At 37.4% G+C, this 21,199-nt stretch overlaps 1 protein-coding gene across 2 annotated transcripts in view; it reads right to left on the bottom strand.

Annotated features, from left to right (window-relative positions):
• The window catches only part of LOC110446496 (adenylate cyclase type 10-like), a 79,794-nt gene extending 58,599 nt beyond the window's left edge, over positions 1-21,195 (bottom strand). For both annotated transcript variants that reach the window (XM_021491666.1, XM_021491667.1), the window contains exons 1-8: positions 21,164-21,195; positions 18,634-18,819; positions 16,329-16,466; positions 12,112-12,258; positions 10,446-10,651; positions 7,834-7,957; positions 6,999-7,388; positions 1,349-1,431 (exon numbers count right to left, since the gene is read on the bottom strand). In XM_021491666.1, coding sequence (XP_021347341.1) covers positions 1,349-1,431; positions 6,999-7,388; positions 7,834-7,957; positions 10,446-10,651; positions 12,112-12,258; positions 16,329-16,466; positions 18,634-18,819; positions 21,164-21,170 — 1,281 coding nt within the window. In that variant the 5' untranslated portion in view covers positions 21,171-21,195. The remainder of the gene's footprint in view (positions 1-1,348; positions 1,432-6,998; positions 7,389-7,833; positions 7,958-10,445; positions 10,652-12,111; positions 12,259-16,328; positions 16,467-18,633; positions 18,820-21,163) is intronic.
• Positions 21,196-21,199: the final 4 nt, after the last annotated feature.

Here is a 21,199-nt window from a genome sequence, read left to right as displayed (position 1 = left end):
ACTATTTTTGTTGACCTTTGTCCATGGAAGGTCCCTGCAAAATTTCATTGAAATTGGTTCAGGGGTTTTTGAGAAGAAGATTTTTGAAATTTTAGTCAATTTGACCCTTTTTGGCCCCGCCCCTCAGGCCCCTGGGGGCTTAGGACTAAACCGGCAACTCTTTTTGTTGACCTTCGTCCATGGAAGGTCCCTGCAAAATTTCATTGAAATTGGTTCAGGGGTTTTGGAGAAGAAGTCAAAAATGTAAATTGTTTACGGATGCACGACGGACGACGATGGACAAAAGGCGATCGCAATAGGTCACTTAAGACTTTGTCTCAGGTGACCTAAAAATAGAGATGACTCATGCATAACAGATCAGTAATACAAGTTTCTATATGTGACATCAGAAAACATGCCTAGATTATATTGCATACCAAAACTCAACAAACCGGGTTACCTGTGGCATACTATAGTGTACTACACCTGATCGATGGGTTACAATCTGTCATGAACCCTTGCAGATATATGGTCATCATAGGTAGGAATAACATCATGTCCTGAATTCCAAACATCTGAGTGAGAAAATGTCATTATCGAAGGAGAGGACAATTTCAACTTCCACCATATGATCTTCCTGTTCACCAACACATCAGTGCAAGAGGTGACATCATCAGAGAGAAAGACACTCCAGAAAACAAACGGAATGCATCGGCAGACAACATCATTGATCTACTGATAGTTGTCACATGTCATATCCCGACTCTAAGCAAACCGTATTTCAGAAAAATTTGTGTGAAGGTTTTGACTTATTGAATGCTATGACCTGGAAAGAAGGTCAAAGTCATGTTTATTTGCAAACTTTGTCAGAATTCATCCCAGGAAGATACCAGCCACATATTATGACTCGATCATGGCCTAGAACTTTTGGACATTATAGCCGACTCATGTGGCCGTGAAAATAGGTTGCTGTCATTTTCATTTGAACACTTTGTCAGGCTTCATCCAAGGAAGCTTACAGCTTAATATCATGACTCTAGGCTTCTCCAGAAGGAGTTATTTGAACTTTTTTAAACATATTTGACCCCTGTGATTGTTAAAGTAGGTCAAGGTCATGTTCATTTGCTGGCTTTGTCAAGCTCCATCTCAGAACGCTACTAGCCAATTATCAAGACTCAATGTCTTATGGATCTTCAAAAGAGGTCGTTTGAAGCTTTTGAGGAAGGTACCATGCAATTCTCATGATTCTAGGCCTTTCCATACTTCAAAAGAAGTTGTTTTAAGGAAAAGTTGATGGTAGAAATTAGTTCAAAATGGAAATAGCTTCAAGACAAGTGTGCAGACTTTCATTTTCAAAATACTCTCTTACCTTTTTTAATACAGGTGACAACACATATAGCCTCAGAGACTGGTCCAGCTTTAATTGTGCAACTTGTATAGCCACATTGCGTACTGAAAAAAATCATAAAAATAATTAACTTTTCATCACTTATGAAAAGACATTTTTATCAGACAATGATAATCTTATTTACATAGAACAGTAAACTTTAGGATATTTGAGTACTGGCTATATGGCTATATAGCCAGCAAACAAACATTGAAAATATCTTCGATTCCCAACTTAAGTAAATACTAATCATTTGGAATAAGAACAAAATCTTAGGGGAGGGTAATACAAAAAGGACATGAGTGTTTATATGGTTGTTGGGTGAAGATTTCATCTGTCGATTCCATGATATAACCTAGGGACCAGGGAGTAAGTACCAAGGAGTAGGATGAGACCCTTGAGCAAATCCTGGTAGCACGAGTGTATTCATCTCTCATCTCTTCATTCACAGCACCTTCAGGCCATGTTAGGTATGAAAACATAAACCAACTGTGGCTTTCTAAATGTCGATTTGCCAAAAAATGGTGTTAGGGAGTGACCAACTTACATGTGTACATAACATATATAGCTGGTAACCATCACTAATTGTCTATAAACATAGAGAGAACGCAATAATACTAACAAACTAAAAAGTCACTCTTTTTCCAAGCTTTCAGGCTTAGCCCTTCGTCAATACCAGGTGAGGATGATGATGACCACATCACAATTTGTCTTGTGATCCTTGATAGAATATTATTTTTGTTCAAACTATTTTATCTTTTTTTTGTTAGGGCCTTAAATTTGGTTCAATTTAAGTGGCAACACAAGGATTTTTTTCAAACCTAAGTTAAATGCTTTCTCACTGAAAATAAATAAGAGATGCAATGGGCCTGTATCACTCACCTCAATGGGTCCACTTGATATCATTACACAAAACATCTTGGATCTTTGCTAGTAGATAGTAATATTTTACCTTTTGTGACCTGACCTTTAAAGTTGGTTAAAGTCATTAATACAGATTTCACACTTAATTGCACTCCACAAGTTTAAGCTAAAGGACAAATAGTATCACTCAAAGCCCCTTTAATAATAAATAATAATATACAACATTTTATATTGCGCCCTATCTAGCTAGAATAAGCCACTCTATAGCGCTTTACAGTACATAGATATACAATTAATACAATTAGGATATACAATTTTTGAGGAATTCGCATTCGCAGGAGCTGCCTGATCAGGCGCTAACGACTAGTCATATGCCACCTGGCTAATATCTCCCTATGTGTGTATGCCTGCATGTGTGCTGGAGTTGTATTGTGTTCTGTTTGTAGTGGGACCCTGCTTCCAACAGCATTTTTTATAGTGCCACCTCACTTGAATGCTACATCACAGATACCGCAATATCCTGCCGAGACCATTTTATACTTGTTGGAGTTGTGTGGGCAGGAGAAAAACACTTTCTCTGATATTCCATACGTGCGACGACTTCGGGCGCTTTAGAGTAATTTTACAATTATATGGGGTGCTTATAAATGTTGTATATTATCATTGTATATTACTGTAGGTCTTCCATTCTTCAGATGAAGTTATTTAGCAGTTTTTACAAATTTGACCCCTTTGACCTTGAATATAGGTCAAGGCCATTTCTTACTGCAAACTTTGTAGCACTTCATGCCATTAAGTATGCTTCTTTCATACATTGCCCGGTCAACAGCTATAATACAGCTGGCCGGGTATATACATGAAAGTTATTTTTAGTAGTATCACAGCTGTTATATCCCCTTAGCCCATATTTAGGTAGAATGTTTCAGAAATAAATATTATTATTTGCTATAAATCTCAATCTGCCTTCAAGTCTTTTGTTCATAAATTTGAATATAGGTCAAATTCATTTCATTTCTCAAACGTAGCAGCAATCCATGTCAGAATATTTGTAGCACTCAATGCAAGCAAGTAACTGGCCAAATTCATGACCATGCGTAAGTCTATCTATTTTTTAGAAAAGTGTTTTAACAAATTTGACCCTTATGACTTTGTATATGGTTCAGTGCAGTTTCTTTTTACATCATTTGTAGCACTCCATACATGCTAGTGTCTGGTCAAATGTTGTTACTCAGTGAGATTTTCAATAACTTTTAGAAAAGGAAGTTTCAGTGTTTTAAGATGCAATTGTAGCACCAGTGATGCAGAATGCCCATGGTGGCCCCATTCATACACAGATTTTAATTTAATAGTACGAGTGCCCGAAAGTGTCAAGTTGTTTGAAGACGTTTTTAGATGCCCAAATTTTACCCCTTTTTTGCCCCTTTATGGCCCCTAAAAAAGGCCAGCCCCTTATCCTTTGCAAATCTGATTCCTACAAAATTTGATTGAAATCTTTCCTGTGGTGGCTGAAAATTGGGTTAAAGAAAACATTACAAACAGCGGACAGCAGCTGAAAGCGGGTCCCAATAGCTCAGTTCCTTAAGGTGAGCTACAAATTCAGATGGTTATCCCTGTGACCCTAGGAGTCTTAGTTAGTCAGAGGAAGTCACCAATTGTTATCCCTGTGACCCTAGGAGTCTTAGTTAGTCAGAGGAGGTCTACAATTGTTATCCCTGTGACCCAAGGAGTCTTAGTTAGTCAGAGGAAGTCGCCAATTGTTATCCCTGTGACCCTAGGAGTCTTAGCTAGTCAGAGGAGGTCAACAATTGTTATCCCTGTGCCCCTAGGAGTCTTAGTTAGTCAGAGGAGGTCTACAATTGTTATCCCTGTGACCCAAGGAGTCTTAGTTAGTCAGAGGAGGTCAGTAATTGTTATCCCTGTGACCCTAGGAGTCTTCGTTAGTCAGAGGATGACAACAATTGTTATCCCTGTGACCCAAGGAGTCTTAGTTAGTCAGAGGAAGTCAACAATTGTTATCCCTGTGACCTTAGGAGTCTTAGTTAGTCAGAGGAGGTCAATAATTGTTATACCTGTGACCCTAGGAGTCTTAGTTAGTCAGAGGAGGTCAATAATTGTTATCCCTGTGACCCTAGGAGTCTTAGTTAGTCAGAAGAAGTCAACAATTGTAATCCCTGTGACCCTAGGAGTCTTAGTTAGTCAGAGGAAGTCAACAATTGTTATCCCTGTGACCCAAGGAGTCTAAGTTAGTCAGAGGAAGTCAACAATTGTTATCCCTGTGACTCTAGGAGTCTTAGTTAGTCAGAGGAGGTCAATAACTGTTATCCCTGTGACCCTAGGAGTCTTAGTTAGGCAGAAGAAGTCAACAATTGTAATCCCTGTGACCCTAGGAGCCTTAGTTAGTCAGAGGAGGTCAATAATTGTTATCCCTGTGGCCCTAGGAGTCTTAGTTAGTCAGAGGAGGTCAACCATTGTTATCCCTGTGACCCTAGGAGTCTTAGTTAGGCAGAGGAAGTCAACAATTGTTATCCCTGTGACCCAAGGAGTCTAAGTTAGTCAGAGGAAGTCAACAATTGTTATCCCTGTGACACTAGGAGTCTTAGTTAGTCAGAGGAGGTCAATAATTGTTATCCCTGTGGCCCTAGGAGTCTTAGTTAGTCAGAGGAGGTCAACAATTGTTATCCCTGTGACACTAGGAGTCTTAGTTAGTCAGAGGAGGTCAATAACTGTTATCCCTGTGACCCTAGGAGTCTTAGTTAGGCAGAAGAAGTCAACAATTGTAATCCCTGTGACCCTAGGAGCCTTAGTTAGTCAGAGGAGGTCAATAATTGTTATCCCTGGGACCCTAGGAGTCCTAATTAGTCAGAGGAAGTCAACAATTGTTATCCCTGTGGCCTTAGGAGTCTTAGTTAGTCAGAGGAGGTCAATAACTGTTATCCCTGTGACCCTAGGAGTCTTAGTTAGGCAGAGGAAGTCAACAATTGTTATCCCTGTGACCCTGGGAGTCTTAGTTAGTCAGAGGAGGTCAATAATTGTTATCCCTGTGAACCTAGGAGTCTTAGTTAGTCAGAAGAAGTCAACAATTGTAATCCCTGTGACCCTAGGAGCCTTAGTTAGTCAGAGGAGGTCAATAATTGTTATCCCTGGGACCCTAGGAGTCCTAATTAGTCAGAGGAAGTCAACAATTGTTATCCCTGTGGCCTTAGGAGTCTTAGTTAGTCAGAGGAGGTCAATAACTGTTATCCCTGTGACCCTAGGAGTCTTAGTTAGGCAGAAGAAGTCAACAATTGTAATCCCTGTGACCCTAGTAGTCTTAGTTAGTCAGAGGAGGTCAATAATTGTTATCCCTGTGAACCTAGGAGTCTTAGTTAGTCAGAAGAAGTCAACAATTGTAATCCCTGTGACCCTAGGAGCCTTAGTTAGTCAGAGGAGGTCAATAATTGTTATCCCTGTGAACCTAGGAGTCTTAGTTAGTCAGAGGAGGTCAATAGTTGTTATCCCTGTGACCCTAGGAGTCTTAGTTAGGCAGAAGAAGTCAACAATTGTAATCCCTGTGACCCTAGGAGCCTTAGTTAGTCAGAGGAGGTCAATAATTGTTATCCCTGTGAACCTAGGAGTCTTAGTTAGTCAGAAGAAGTCAACAATTGTAATCCCTGTGACCCTAGGAGCCTTAGTTAGTCAGAGGAGGTCAATAATTGTTATCCCTGGGACCCTAGGAGTCCTAATTAGTCAGAGGAAGTCAACAATTGTTATCCCTGTGACCCTGGGAGTCTTAGTTAGTCAGAGGAAGTCAACAATTGTTATCCCTGTGACCTTGAAAGTGGTTCAAGATAATTCATTTGAACAAAATTTAGTGCTGTTTATCCCAGCATGCTGTTAGCAAAATGGAGTTTATTTTTTTTGTTAACCCCAGTAATCTTGAATGAGATTCGAGGGACATTTATTTGAACAAAATTTAGTGCCGTTTATCTCAGCAGGCTTCTGACAAAATCTTTCCATATAGGCCTTAGGGTTATTCAGACATTATTCTGATAAAGGACTTGGGGCATTATGATAAAAAAAAAAACACCTTTAGATTTATTTACAAAATTCTTATTGGTTAATTAGGGCTATTGCTCCTGGTGCAGATTTTTAAATTGCCCATGCATAGATGCTCCACCAACAAAATTGCCTTGCTATGCAGAAATAGCAAAAATATTCTGTTTTAGACAGTTAGCAAGCAGAAATGAAAGCCTCATTTGTATGTGACAACCAAAAATTCCTTTCTACGAATGACCACTGGTATGACAATGTTTTAAGAATGCCACATATAATTTTTAGCTGGTGCATGCAGAGGCTTTCAAACATTGAACAGTATTTTGGTAATTTGCTTCAAAATGGCCAATCATCAACATATATAGCACACAATAGACAATAGTCATGCATTTTATTGTGAAAAATGTGGGTTTATACCTTTCTTTGTTATGCCATATGTTCTATACAAGTTGTTGAATGAATTTGAAATTTCCTCATATTTGCATCCTTCATTTATCCCAGATTACAAATGTATTAACTAATTCTAAATCCATGATTAGACTGGAAATGAACCTTAATGCCTCTAATCCCTTGCCCCTTGAATTCAATATACATTCGTTTAAACAAATTCTTATTGAAACTGGTTCAGTGGATTTTGAGAAGTCCAAAAATGTGAAACTCAGGATAGAGGATGTAAGACGGACAAAAAGTGATCACTATGATACATTTTATCTTGGCTTACTTAAAAGTGTCTTACATTTTGCAAGTCCTCCACCTGCCAATCCTTTTTTGACAGGTGATGAGGGAGAGGTGGGTATAGATGGGAGTGTCTGGGAGTCAATCATGTCAACAGGTTCCACAGTCCTTGTTGGGTGTACTGGTAAAATTGAGGGGTCAAGGGTCGGAGTTGATCTATTCTCAATGGATTCTGGAGTAGTGATGGAGTCCAATGGTGGGGAACTGGTCATTGTGCTCTCGCTCAGGGAGCTAGTGGGGTTGATGGACAATAAAGATGAATCGGCAATTGTGGTACCAACATCAGATGTATTAGAAGGTGAAGGTCTTACTGCTGAGGATGACAGTTTAGTCTTTAAACGTTTCGCCATGAATTTTACATTGGCAGAAGATCCTATCGAGAGACTTCTTGCTAAAAGTTAAAAAAAAAAAAGATATATTCTTCAAAATAGAAACAGCTATCCATATACAACAAAGTTGATTGGAATATTTTAGATTTCGTTTAATTTCTTGAAGCACCAATATGAACTACACATTAGCCGTGACTTGTTTTCATTTTCAGTATGGAATCCCAGGCTTATCTTGGAAGTTGGCTTATTTTCAAGGCAGTTTTATTTTCGGAGGCATTTAGACAGTAAACCATCAATGGCTTGTTTTGAAGTATTTCCTTTTTTGTTATCTTTTTTTTTTTTTTTAAATGAACTGAAAGCATCTTTTTTATCAAATTCTTGCAATAATTAATAATATAATATGATTGTTAACTACTCTATGGCTACTTCAAAAGAATTGTGCTTCAAGAAAATGTTACCTTTAAGCAAAAGGCTAAAATTTAGGTTGTCCTGATGATGTTTACAAACCCTTGAATTTGGTGAGATAGTTTGTTGGTGTGTTAGCAGCCTCGTTATCATCTTCCTCCTCCCCATCAGCAGTAACCTCTATGGTTGGTGTCACTGGCTGGACATCATCCTTCATGGACAGCACCTGTTTCAGTAATAATATTGTCACACATTAAATAATCTTGATTACTTAATATCAGAGAATTGGACTATAAAATTAACAATGACATCATTATCTCAGAAAAAATTCAAATGCATTATATATATATAGCCTTTATCTTTCAGCCCAATTTGTTTTTCTTTCTGTTTGAAAAGAACAACAGTTAACAAGAGGCCCATGGGCCTTAACGGTCACATGAGTTATGTAAAAACTGATGTTATCTATGTTGCCAAATGAAAAAGAAATCCTTTTGTAACAAAGGTAACCTGAACTACTGTAATGCAAAAGTAGTGTGAAAGATCTGGGTAGTATATATATTATGTATAAATAGTGGTTCTGTCAGTCAGCTGAATTTTGGTAAAGCACCTTAAGACCCTTCCATCTATGAAGAGTATTTGAGTATTTTGACCCCGCCACTCAGACCCCTGGGGGCTGGGACCATATAGTTCACATTTAAACTATAGTAAAGTGTACCCCCTCCCCAGGGGGAAACGTGAGACCACAGGGTCATGAAATTCACAATTTTGGTAAAGCACCTTAAGACCCTTCCATCTATGAAGAGTATTCGATTCTACCATATCTGGATCTTGAGAAGAAGATTTTTGAAATTTTAGTCAATTTGACCCTTTTTGGCCCTGCCCCTCAGGCCCCTGGGGGCTGGGGACCATACACTTCACAATTGTGGTTGACCTTTGGCCATGAAAGGTTTCTGCAAAATTTCATTGAAATTGGTTCGGGGGTTTTGGAGAAGAAGTCGAAAATGTAAATTGTTTACGGACGGACAATGGGAGACGGCGAACAAAAGGCGATCGCAATAGGTCACTTGAGACTCACGTCACCTAAAAATCAAGAAATAGTAATACAATGATTAGTCAAAAGATTTTTTATAAAATGATACCAATGTCTTTGTAAATCACATACATTCGTAGAAAACGTTCTATGTACAATTATTGAACCCATATCGTGTGAAACGAAAGTTTTTCCACACAAGACAGAGGCAATAATAACTTGAAAGCTATATAGGCCAAACCTCACTTGTTCATTTAATGTCTTACATGGCATGATTGCATTGCACATCATATGGATATATATTAGATTGAGTGAAATATATCCATTCGCATAATAAACAAGTGCCACCTGACATGCAGATAAACACATGTGTGCTGTTGCTTTTATTAAATACCTACGATATACATGTATTTTCTGCAAAACATAACTCATCATATAACACTTTATTAATTCATTAACTTTAATTTGTTGATTTTATGAGTTGAAAACAAATGATGTGTTTTAGCCAAAAAAGGGTTTGCTTACTATGGTAACTAGAATACTGACAGGTCAGCAAGGGCCGTTTTATGGGTTTGACCAAATATATCCCCCATATATACTGAGCAGAAGCCACAGAAATCATTTTGTATTTTGAAGTTATGGTAATAATGAGCTATGATTGATTGTAATCTGACAAATACTAGTTGTCATCAAGAGAACAACACTTTTGATCAAGAAGATCTCAGCCAATCAGAAACCATGGCAGCCATCTTGTTTGATGGGTTTGGTTTAATAAGTATAACAATTCATATGGAAGGTGAAGGATTTCAGTGACTTACCTCTATTTCCCTTAATGGTCAACACCCCTCTGACCCCCGGGGCACACTGATTATAGATGAAATTTTGTTAAAAATCCTTCCTTTTTTTGTAAGAGAAGGCCTTTAAAAAGTAAGCTCTATTTCACCTATTTGGCCCCGACCTCTACCCCAAAGTAACCACACCCTCCATTTATACAAAATTTAGTCCTTTTTGCCAACAGATGATAAATTTGGCGATAATTTCCTTCCTTTCCATACAGAAGGAGAAAGCTATTAAATGATTGAGTTATTTCACCTATTAGGCCTCATCCCTCTGTCCGCAAGAAAGACACATATTCTGTTTAGACAAAATTGAATCCTGCTTGCCAAAAGATTCTCTAGAACAATTTTGGTTAAAATCCTTTAATATTTCCCCCTTTTCCCCTATTGAGCCCCGCCCCTCTGTCTCAAGAGGGACACATCCCCCGTTTAAACAAAATTGAAGCTCCTTTGCGAAAAGATGCTCTAGAATAAGTTTGGTCAAAATTCCTTCATTGGTACAAAAGGAGAAGGATTTTCAATTTTGTCCTCTATTTCCCCTATTAGGCCCCACCTTTCTGCCCCACAGGGGGTCACAGCCTCAGTTTAAACACAATTGAGTATATTTACCCCCAGGATGCCCCAGACTATATTTGGTATAAATCCCTTCATTATATAGAAAGAGAAAGATTTTTCATCTTGCTTTTTTACAGTGTAAAATAGAGGACCTTGTATTGCATGGCCTGAAAACTAGAAGTATCATGATAGGAAGATAGGAGGTATGTAATAACTCCCAGGCTTTCAAGGTATACAAACGTTTATGTTTTCCCCTGTAACAATAACCTTATGTCAATGATTATAAGTTTTACCCGGACATGCTGACCATCTTCTAGTACTTCAAATGTAAACCGAGGTTTCCTGCAGATTTCCCATGTGAGTGGGGAAAGGACAATGTATCCAGATTTACAAAAGCTCTCAGCTAGGTTGACATCTGTCACAGGCTGTCCCCTCTCTACATACATACGGAAAGTGTCATTCCCCAGAAATGTCACTCTTGTGTTTCCCATTGACACACCTGTAAAGAGTAATAGAAAATTCTAAGTAGAGCAAAGGCTGGGGGTTTTGACAGCATATTATATTACTTAAGTTGGAAGAAATCTAAATTTTCAAAGAGATGTTTTTGTGAGAAAACCAGTTAACCCATCAGAAGTTTATAGATTCATCAATTATGCATAAATATGCACAAATCAAATTTGTTATCAAACTGAGGTCACAGTGACTTGGTATCCCATAATTTACCTACAAAGTCTGATGAAAAGTTTTAAACAGGGACTGAGATATGCTCCAGAAACCAGTCAGCACATATGGACACACAGACAAACACATCGACAGATGAAGTGAATACTATACCCCGGACTTACGGACAAACACATCGATAGATGAAGTGAATACTATCCCCCCGACTTACGGACAAACACATCGACAGATGAAGGGAATACTATACCCCGGACTTACGGACAAACACATCGATAGATTAAGTGAATACTATACCCCCGACTTACGGACAAACACAACGACAGAAGAAGTGAATACTATACCCCCGACTTACGGATAAACACATCGACAGATGAAGTGAATACTATACCCCGGACTTGCGGACAAACACATCGACAGATGAAGTGAATACTATACCCCGGACTTGCGGACAAACACATCGACAGATGAAGTGAATACCATACCCCCGACTTACGGACAAACACATCGACAGATGAATTGAATACTATACCCCGGACTTACGGACAAACACATCGACAGATGAAGAGAATACTATACCCCCGACTTACGGACAAACACATAGACAGATGAAGTGAATACTATACCCCCGACTTACGGACAAACACATTGATAGATGAAGTGAATACTATACCCCGGACTTACGGACAAACACATCGATAGATGAAGAGAATACTATACCCCCGACTTACGGACAAACACAACTACAGAAGAAGTGAATACTATACCCCCGACTTACGGACAAACACAACTACAGAAGAAGTGAATACTATACCCCCGACTTACGGACAAACACATTGATAGATGAAGTGAATACTATACCCCGGACTTACGAACAAACACATCGACAGATGAAGTGAATACTATCCCCCGGACTTACGGACAAACACATTGACAGATGAAGTGAATACTATACCCCGGACTTGCGGACAAACACATCGACAGATGAAGTGAATACTATCCCCCCGACTTACGGACAAACACATCGACAGATGAATTGAATACTATACCCCCGACTTACAGACAAACACATCGATAGATGAAGAGAATACTATACCCCCGACTTACGGACAAACACAACGACAGATGAAGTGAATACTATACCCCCGACTTACGGACAAACACAATGACAGATGAAGTATACCCCCGACTTCGTTGAAGCAGGAGTATAAACATAAACAGATGATACGAGACAGATCATGTCAGCAAATGTTATCAATTCAACAGAGAATAGGAACAAACCTAGTTTGACAGTAAGGATAACTCCAATGTCAGTTTTCCATTCTCCACAATTTTTCTGTATGTTCAGACAGCACCTGATGACCTTTTCTACCACACTCAATAGGTCCTTTGGTGTATTAACTCTCCAGAGACACAAAATGGCATCACCTAACAAAAAAGGGTACAGAATCTAAGGCCAAAAAAAAAAGGTGTCTGTTTAGGGTTCCCGACCGACCCTAGCTTTTTACCCCGACCCAAAACTTTTTGATGAAAATTCTTTTTTCTTTAAAAACCCGCTGATTTTCGAATTTTAGAAGGTTCATTGCCTTTCAAAATGGCTTCCAGCTCCATGTTGGCGCTAAATGTCATCATATGGAGCACAATTTGCCTCCAAATGAACCTTGTTTATGTAATTCTTTGTTTTACATACAATAGTAGGGTCATAATCACATGACCAAAAATATACAAAACAAAAAAAAATCTGACCTACCTACCCTAGTTTTTTTGCCCATGCAACCCTAAACAGACTATATATTTTTTTTGGCCTAATTCAGGCATAAGGGTAATTATTGAGACAACTTTCGTTGAAAGCTGTGATCAGATATTTTAAAATGTTATACCTTTTAAGTACTTTTTAGTGTAGAATACATAAGTCAAATAGTACTGATTCAATTTATTTACACAGCATTTCCAAAATACCTGATACAAAACGATGTGACTTCAGTGACTACGATTCTTGTTTAATGAAAAAGTCACTTACTGCATACTTCCCACCTCTCACAATGGAAAACTGTGGGCAATAAATCACTTGCTACCACAGTCCACTGCACACATAATCCCCTTTCATGGCCAATCATGATTACATGACCATGAAAAGGGGTGTGCCCAGTGGACTGTGGTCACAAATGCTGTAAGAAAGGGGAGATAATCAATAAGAAGGTAACGATGAAGTCAATACAGTGGAAAGGATAAACTTAATTGACACATTTAAAATATGAAAAATAACAAAAATAAAGTTAAAAATGGTAATTTCATGATTGAAAAACAAACAAACAAAACGACTGAGTTGGCAGCGTTATTGATTTCCTTATCACGTGACAGGATAAGCATTTCCTGGAAAAGTTTATAAACTTTAGGAGCTGTTTCTTTATACAAAATTGTACATTCAAATATACCATTCATTGAAAGAAATGGAATTCCTTAGGGATTGATAAACCCTTACATTTTATGTATGAAAATGGTTTCAATATCCCGTACCTTTGCCACATCTTCAAAATTAAACTGAAAATGTAGTTAGAAATTCAACGTTGTTTCCCGTATTTTGTTCTAATTGTTGAACAGACACTCCTTACCTTCCCTGACACTGGAGGTGGATAGTAATCCAAAAACACTTGTATCCATTATGAAGGATACACTCAGACTGGGCTATTGAGAATAAAGACAAACTTACCTGGCTCTGATTAGTACTCACTCACACAGGTACATGTAAATTATCTGCAGTGTAGGGTAGGTAAAAAGATTGTCCAGGTGAACATTTTTTACTCAATTTTTCTGTTTTGTTCGAGTTGGGAAGCATGCAGTAAGCCAGTTATTGCATGATTTCTCGTCACTCGGGACTTATTACACCCTCGCTTCGCTCGGGTGTAATAAATCCCTTTTTACTCAAAAACCATGCAATAACCTTTACGTGTCAGCTTACTACAAGTACTGAACAAAGGTCAACTACATGTAACAGTGGTCAATATGTTTCAGCTAAGGAATGAACCTGGGGCCTCTCAAATTAGCTAAACAGAAATCCCTCCAATCTGAAAAGTCAGTGGGAGAGGGCAGGTATTTTACTGTTATGTTTCTGATGACATATAGATAAAATGAACAAGCATTGATGGAGCCAAACACTTTCGATGACAATAATATTTTAACTATCTTCAGTCTTAGAGCTTCTCGATCCAATGTGCAAGAGTACTCCTCCACAGAATAAAACACATGAAGAGGAACACAAATCTGCAGAAGTTACAATGGAAATTGTTTCATGTTGAACACAAAATAGCAGATGTTCATGTTTAGCAAAACATTAACGTTGAACAAAAGAAAAATAGCTGGTGAGATTCTAAAGTAATGAATGCAAAATAAATTATTAGATGATAGTTTAAAACAGAAGTACATTAGTATGTTCTTGTAATACACAAATAACACTCATACAGAGACTTTTAGTTGTGACACAATGATTGGACGGCCAACCAAACTAAGGGAATGTTTCAGACAGTCACTGAAATATGTATATGGTGCAGCCTTAACACCAGGAAAAGAAAGCAATGAATCGCGCTGCTGTTTCTGAATCTGTAAATCTTGTTGAATTATTATAGTGATCATTTATAATGTTAATATTGCATTATAGTTTATATACAATGTGGAGTCATCTCTTCTCTCATTTTCAGCTGTAGGCATACATAGTATTATATAATAATTAGTTGCTTCAAACACTGACCATGCACTCATAGATTATCTGTATTTGTCCCCCATGATTAAGGGTCCCCTTAATTGGAAGCAGCCCTTCCCTTTCCGGGGATACAGAAGTTACCCATGTTTGTTCCTGTGTACCCACCAACCATTCCTACTAAGTTGTTGTTTTGCCCTTTTGGCTTATGCTATATTTATCTTATATTGCATTTTACTTGATTGTATATTTGTGTATATATGTCATTATCATGCTTTGCTTGTAAAAATAATGCACAAGTTGCTCACCTGTAGATGTTCAATTTGGAGCTACTCACTCGTGGCAAGTTATGCAGCTACCTTAATATTTTGTGAAAACTTAAGTTGATGTTCCAATCCAGGGAGTTGGTTTTCATGTCATACTCGTCAATAGCATTTCCAAAGGCCCTTAATCGTAAATCTTGTACAATTTATCACACACGCCACATGACATTTTGTTGCCCCATCTTGTCATAGCCCTATCGCACGATCAGTTATAAAATGTATGGAAGCCAATATCTGAACTTAACATCGCAAAATTTCTGCGTTTTTTGGATTTATTTTTTACCAGGCAATGATGAGATTTCACCAATATAACATTGTTTTTTACAATAAACATTATGTTTGGAAACAACATATTTATTTCAAAAGTGTATACTTAATTTTGACATTCAGTATAATAATAAAAGCACACCAAAATTTATCACAATTGAATGATATTTAAGTAGGTTGTCTTACAGAAAATGAAGTTTGGAAATTAATCAATCAGAGCACAGTATGTTTGTTTCATCACAATTGAACAATATTTAAGCAAGTTTTCTTGCAGTAAACCAAAGTGTGGACAGCCAAAGGGACTCTCCCCATACCATAATAACCAAACCATGATTATCTGCTGAACTGGTACATCTGGATTTTGAAGGATTAGCAGGGTTTTGTATAGTGAAGCCTGCTTGCCTGCCTGCCTGCCTGACTGACTGACTCATGTATTGAAATAGCTCTGTTGCCAGAGCTGACATATAAATCGCTATTGGAGATGCTGTTGTAGCCACAGTTGGAACTGCTTTATGAATGATATCCTCTTTTAGTTCGAGAGAAGAAATAACTTAAATAGATACGGCCAAATTAACCCATTTTGGCCCTGTCCCTCATCCCTCTTGGAGGTTAGCCCCTCTATTTGCAAATTTTTAATTCAGTCAAATTTGGTAAATTCTAATCAGCAGTTAAGAAGAGAAGTCATTAAAGAAATTGTTGATGGGTACTTCGAAAAAATGCCATTCAACAGTGGCAGCATGACTTTTGTTGCATAAAAACCACAACTTAGGCACTATTAATTCAGCTGGAAATTTCGCTGGTCTCCGACTAGTGGACTACCCTTATTATTGTCTAGCCCTGGGGGGATGGATGACCAAAGGGCAATGGCATTCATAGATTTCGTAAAGCACCTTAAGACTTTTCTATCCATGAAGAGTATTTGATTCCAAGCATGTCTGGGTCAGAAGAAGATTGTTAAGATTTTGGCCAATTTTAACCAGTGATTTTGTGTTGACAACAATGGAAGACAACAGTAAAGAATGTTAATTGTTTACAGACTTTGTCTCAGCTGACCTAAAATTGCTCTTATTCGAGTAAAAAAATATCATCAAATCAGACTGATGCTTCATTGATGCTTCTAATCCTTGGTTTAGCACTAGATCCTAGTAGACCATTTCATCATAGTATGTAAAAAGACATTCATCAAAACTTGAAAAAAATATCATAAAATTTACCAGCAAATTTGAGCACATCGCCATCAGCTTTCAGTATGAGATCAACCATGGCTCCCAAATAGTCGTTCAGGTTCTTTGTCAGTTGATCAATGCCAGCCTTTTCCATGGAGGCATAGCGTTCGCAAAGAGAAGTAAAACCTGAAATTAAATTTGACATTTGGTAAGGTACCTGAATTGTTTAGCCACAGGCTTCCTAGCTAATATCCTCCATGCCCACAAGAGGCCCAATGGGCCTGCATCACTCACCCATCATCAATCTCACATTTTTAACCTTAAAAGTGGTATAAAAAATAAAAAGCTACAGGCAAAATATCAGTAGTCATGACTTTAACTTAATCAAGTCATTCAAAAGAATCTGTTTAAAGATTTAAACACATTTGACCCCTGTGACTTTGAAAGTCGAGCAAGGTCACTACATTAAACAAACTTCATAGCCCTTTATTCCAGCATCCAACTCGCCAAATATCACCACCATAGATCTTTAGTTTATTGAGATAAGTTCATTTAAAGGTTTATAAACATTAGGGCTGGAATGGGTAACCGAGTACCTGGTTGCGGTTGGGTTACGAGTGCGCGCAAATCAACGTACCTGAAAACCGTCCCAAAATGTAGGTCAGTATTTATTGACTTCCCAGGAAAAATGTCGCTCCTGACAGCTGATTGACAGACCTCGAAAACACTTGTGATCAGTATACTTGCTTTATTATTGAGTGCATGTGAACAATAAACTTTGAATGTAAATATAATATCGACTGACATTCTGTTGAACAATGAAAGTCATAATTGACTGTTAGCTATCGTCAGTGTTCCGACCGGTAGTGATGCGCAGAAATATGTTCGCATAACACATAAGAGTGAAGTTAGACTATGAAAAATTCCCTGTCAGGAGGCTAGCAATATGTAACTAATTCATAACGACTTTAATATTTGCTACATTTTACATCTGTATTCACAAGACATAAGTATTGAGTTATCTTTGTTTATGCATTTCATGAATTAACTAATAATATTTTTGTTAAAGTAAAATGCTATTGGTGGCCGTATTTCATTGCACAAGAAAACCCGGTTCTGATAAGCACACACGATTATCCGAGTGTTTTTTTCCCTAACCGTTGCAGCCCTAATACACATTTAACCTTATACACTTTTTGGTTATTCAGTTGATGTTGTTTAAAGGTTTAGAATATATTTGACCCCTATGACCTTGAATGTAGGTCAAGGTCATTCAATTGAACAAACTTGGTAGCCCTTCATCCAAGCATGTAATTGGTCAAATATCAACTTTCTAGGCCTTCTGGTAAATCAGAAGTAGGCCTTCTGGTTATAACCATATTTGATCTCTGTGACCTTGAATATAAGTCAAAGTCATACATTTGAACAAACTTGGAAGCGAAGCCTCCTTCATCCAAGCATGCTACTGGCCAGAAATCAACAATCAGGGGCTTATGATTATTCTGAAGATGTTATTTAAAGGTTTAAAACATATTTGACCCCTGTAATCATGAATATGAGTTAAGGTCATTCATTTGAACAAACTTAGTAGCTCTTCATCACAGCATACTACTAGGTCTTTAATTGCGAGTATCTGCCCTGTTTACAATGTTAGCCATTGTGGATATACCAGTTTTTATCTATGAGCACACTATATAACTACATATCATATACTTATTATTGTTCATGATGTTAAAATAACAGTATGTTCCTCTAAATTTTCAAGTGTGTTTTCAAAATTTCAGAAGAAGAAATTGTTGACAGACGGATGCCAGACGTCAAGGTACAGCAAAGGCATAAGCTCACCTTGGTCCTTCAGACTGAGTCAGTGAGTGATATAAAAAAAACAGACTCGAGTCATCCTTTAAAGTACTTTACATACAGTTTTATATAAACTGACATGAAACCAGAACACTTACACATCAGCAAGGGCCCTACCATGTGTCTGACCATACAACCCAATGGTTTAGTAACAGTATAACCTGGACTTAAAAATCTATTTAAACCCCTATTGCACATCTACATATCATAATTTTAAATTTCAAGAAGATTGGTGCTTTAAGTAATTGCAAGTAGTTGTGTGGAAAGTCATGAAATCACAAGTTTTGGAGTTCAAAGTCCCACAACTCTTCTAAATAATGACAGATTTCCCTGGTTATCAAACCCATACACGGTCCCATAGATATGAGGCCTCATACAAAATTTGGTGAACATCCGAACACAAATACGTTAGTTACTGTGCGGACAGCAAAACTGGACAAAAGCTGAACACTATAGGGCACCTACATCTTGACACAGGGCCTAATTAACTTACCTGAAATGTCTGCAAAGACCAGAACAGATCTGTACTCTGTTGTCCATGGCAGAGGTTTATTGTGGTCAGCAAATGTTACCACACCAGGAACATGAGGGGTTAACTTTTTTAGTATTGATTCTTCTTCAGGGTCAAGACCCTGGGCTTGTCTGATCAATTGTATTATCTTTGGTGTTGACTTGCCCCCTGTAAAAAAAATCAGAAAAAATCTTTACGGTATGCACTCTGTCACCTTCATCAGACAAATGACCAGTGAAGCGTATGTACACAAAGGTGTAAAATATGTACGAGTTGTCCACAAAACAATGTCGATTTAGCTACCCTGTAAGTGTATGTACAATTAGGTGTTATATATGTAACGAAATGACGCGATTCAGCTACGTTTTCTTTAATACTTGGTCATAGATGTGCGAGAGTCTATAAGCCCCCTCATTGCTTCCTTTAGCTGCAGCTTGAACAAATTGCTCTCTCTGTCCAACACCTTGAAGTTATCCCAGTCAATCACATGAATTTTTTTGTGGCATTTGAATTTCTTTCCGTATCTTTCCAAATCGCTTTCCAGTCTCTCCAATATACGATGTCACAGTTTTTGTATACTCATTCTGCAACGTTTTCTTTAGGTGTTTTATCCTTAGGATAATATTTTACTTCAATATTTTCAATCCAATTGAGTTCAGAATTTGATCAGGACATTACAGGGGAATATCTATCTATCCATACTTCACCAATTTCCCATACCCAGGGCTATGAAATTATGCCACAATAATGTTCAATCACTAGCAACAATAAGGTTTGGGATGGCATTTAAAATGTTATATTATGGTCATTACCCAACCTCTCTTCCACTTCCCACCCCCTGGATACTTTCCGTTACCGCTACAAAAATGTAACATCCAGATAGATTTTTTTATCCCGACCAAAATGTACCCCCTTTGAAAAATCTTATATTTCATATTTTTAATCCAATTTATGAATTGACTATCTGGATACAAGGTTTTTGCCAGGTGTTTATAGAATCCGATACAGGGACCCATTCCAATTGAAAAATAACCCTGTATTTTCCCAATTTCAGTCTTTATTTTCCCCAATTGAATTAAAAAACATGTTTATACAAGTTTCCAGTCGTTATATATATGCAACGTTCAAAGTGCTGCTGTCTATGAAGGAGCATTTAAAAAAACATTTATATATATGTAACGAAAATCTAAAATTGAATAAGCAAAAACACTGAAATTGATATGTTTATTTATTGCTATCCATTTAAATGGAGGAATGTATATTAAGCAATTAAAGGCTAAAAAAAGTGTGATTGTTGTGATGGCAGGGAAAATTGCAGGTTTTATTTTATACAAACTTATGATATTTTCCCAAACCTGTATTATGATGTGGGAACACTTGTGATATTTCCCAATTTTTGCCAAATGCCGATGATATTTTCAAACTTCCTTCTCAGGGGCCCTTTCCCAAATAGCCAGCAAAACCCCACCTTTTATGCATGACACAGGTATATTCCAATAAGGCTGCTTTGACAGCGTTGAACTTGTGTCATCACAGATGTTGGCTACCCATATATCTAGGTGATCGCCACTGGGCAAAAAAACACAATATCTCGGAAACGGAGGCCATCACAGGGATAATCCTGGAGCCAATGACTCCTCAAAACTGAAATTGAACCCCCATGTAACAATTTTCTTTTAATTTTACATAGAATGGCCCATTTTTATTTTGATATTGACTAAAATTGCTGAAATGGCCACTGCATGCTCTCAAATTCCAGGATTTTCCCAGTTTCTATATTCCTATCATCTCCACAAAATTTGATACATAAACCAAATATTTTGAATCATTATATAATTTTGGAGAAAAAGAGAGAAAATTGTAATGGATGAAAAATATGCAATTTTGAAATATTTGTTTTGACAATCAAGGAACATACTTGAAATACCCAGCAAAGCATATTTAAAAATTGTTAATGCAGGCCACCTTGAGCTTGGAGAATGTCTTTTTAGTGTATTAGAGTTGTCTTTCATTGAACTTTGAATCTAATTCGAAGCACATAACTATATGGCAACTGACTCTACTTCCAGCAGGTGTAATCTGTTGAAAAATGTTTGTTTGTTTTTCTGAAAATACAGTTTTATGTTGCTAGTTTATTATTTCCATACAGACCAGATTGTACACATGTTTATGAGTCATCAGTAATTCCAACAGTTGGTAACTGATATGAGTACGAAATCGCGGTTACTTCTTAGTAACATATGATAAAATTATTTTTATATTATTTTTTTGTGCTGGAAATATTTCTTTATAAGGAAATCTTACACTAAGCTTAAACATTGTTGTTATGTCTAGGAAATAATTGTATTCAGTCCAGTGGACTCTTAAGTAGTCGGTCTACCAACTTAGCAAATATAGTTAGTGTCTAACCATGATTACATATACAACAGAAAATGACTGCAACGATTGTCTCAACTTTAACTGTTTTGAATTTTAGTTCCCCACCTAAAAAGGGTTCTATTAGTGATTTTACCTGTCATCCTGTATAATCAGATTCATTTTTCCCGCT

This window comes from Mizuhopecten yessoensis, unplaced genomic scaffold (assembly GCF_002113885.1).
Source record: "Mizuhopecten yessoensis strain PY_sf001 unplaced genomic scaffold, ASM211388v2 scaffold2741, whole genome shotgun sequence".
Classification (NCBI taxonomy): Eukaryota; Metazoa; Mollusca; class Bivalvia; order Pectinida; family Pectinidae; genus Mizuhopecten; species Mizuhopecten yessoensis.
Note: the sequence above shows the minus strand (reverse complement) of the source record. Positions and strands in the feature narration are given on the sequence as shown.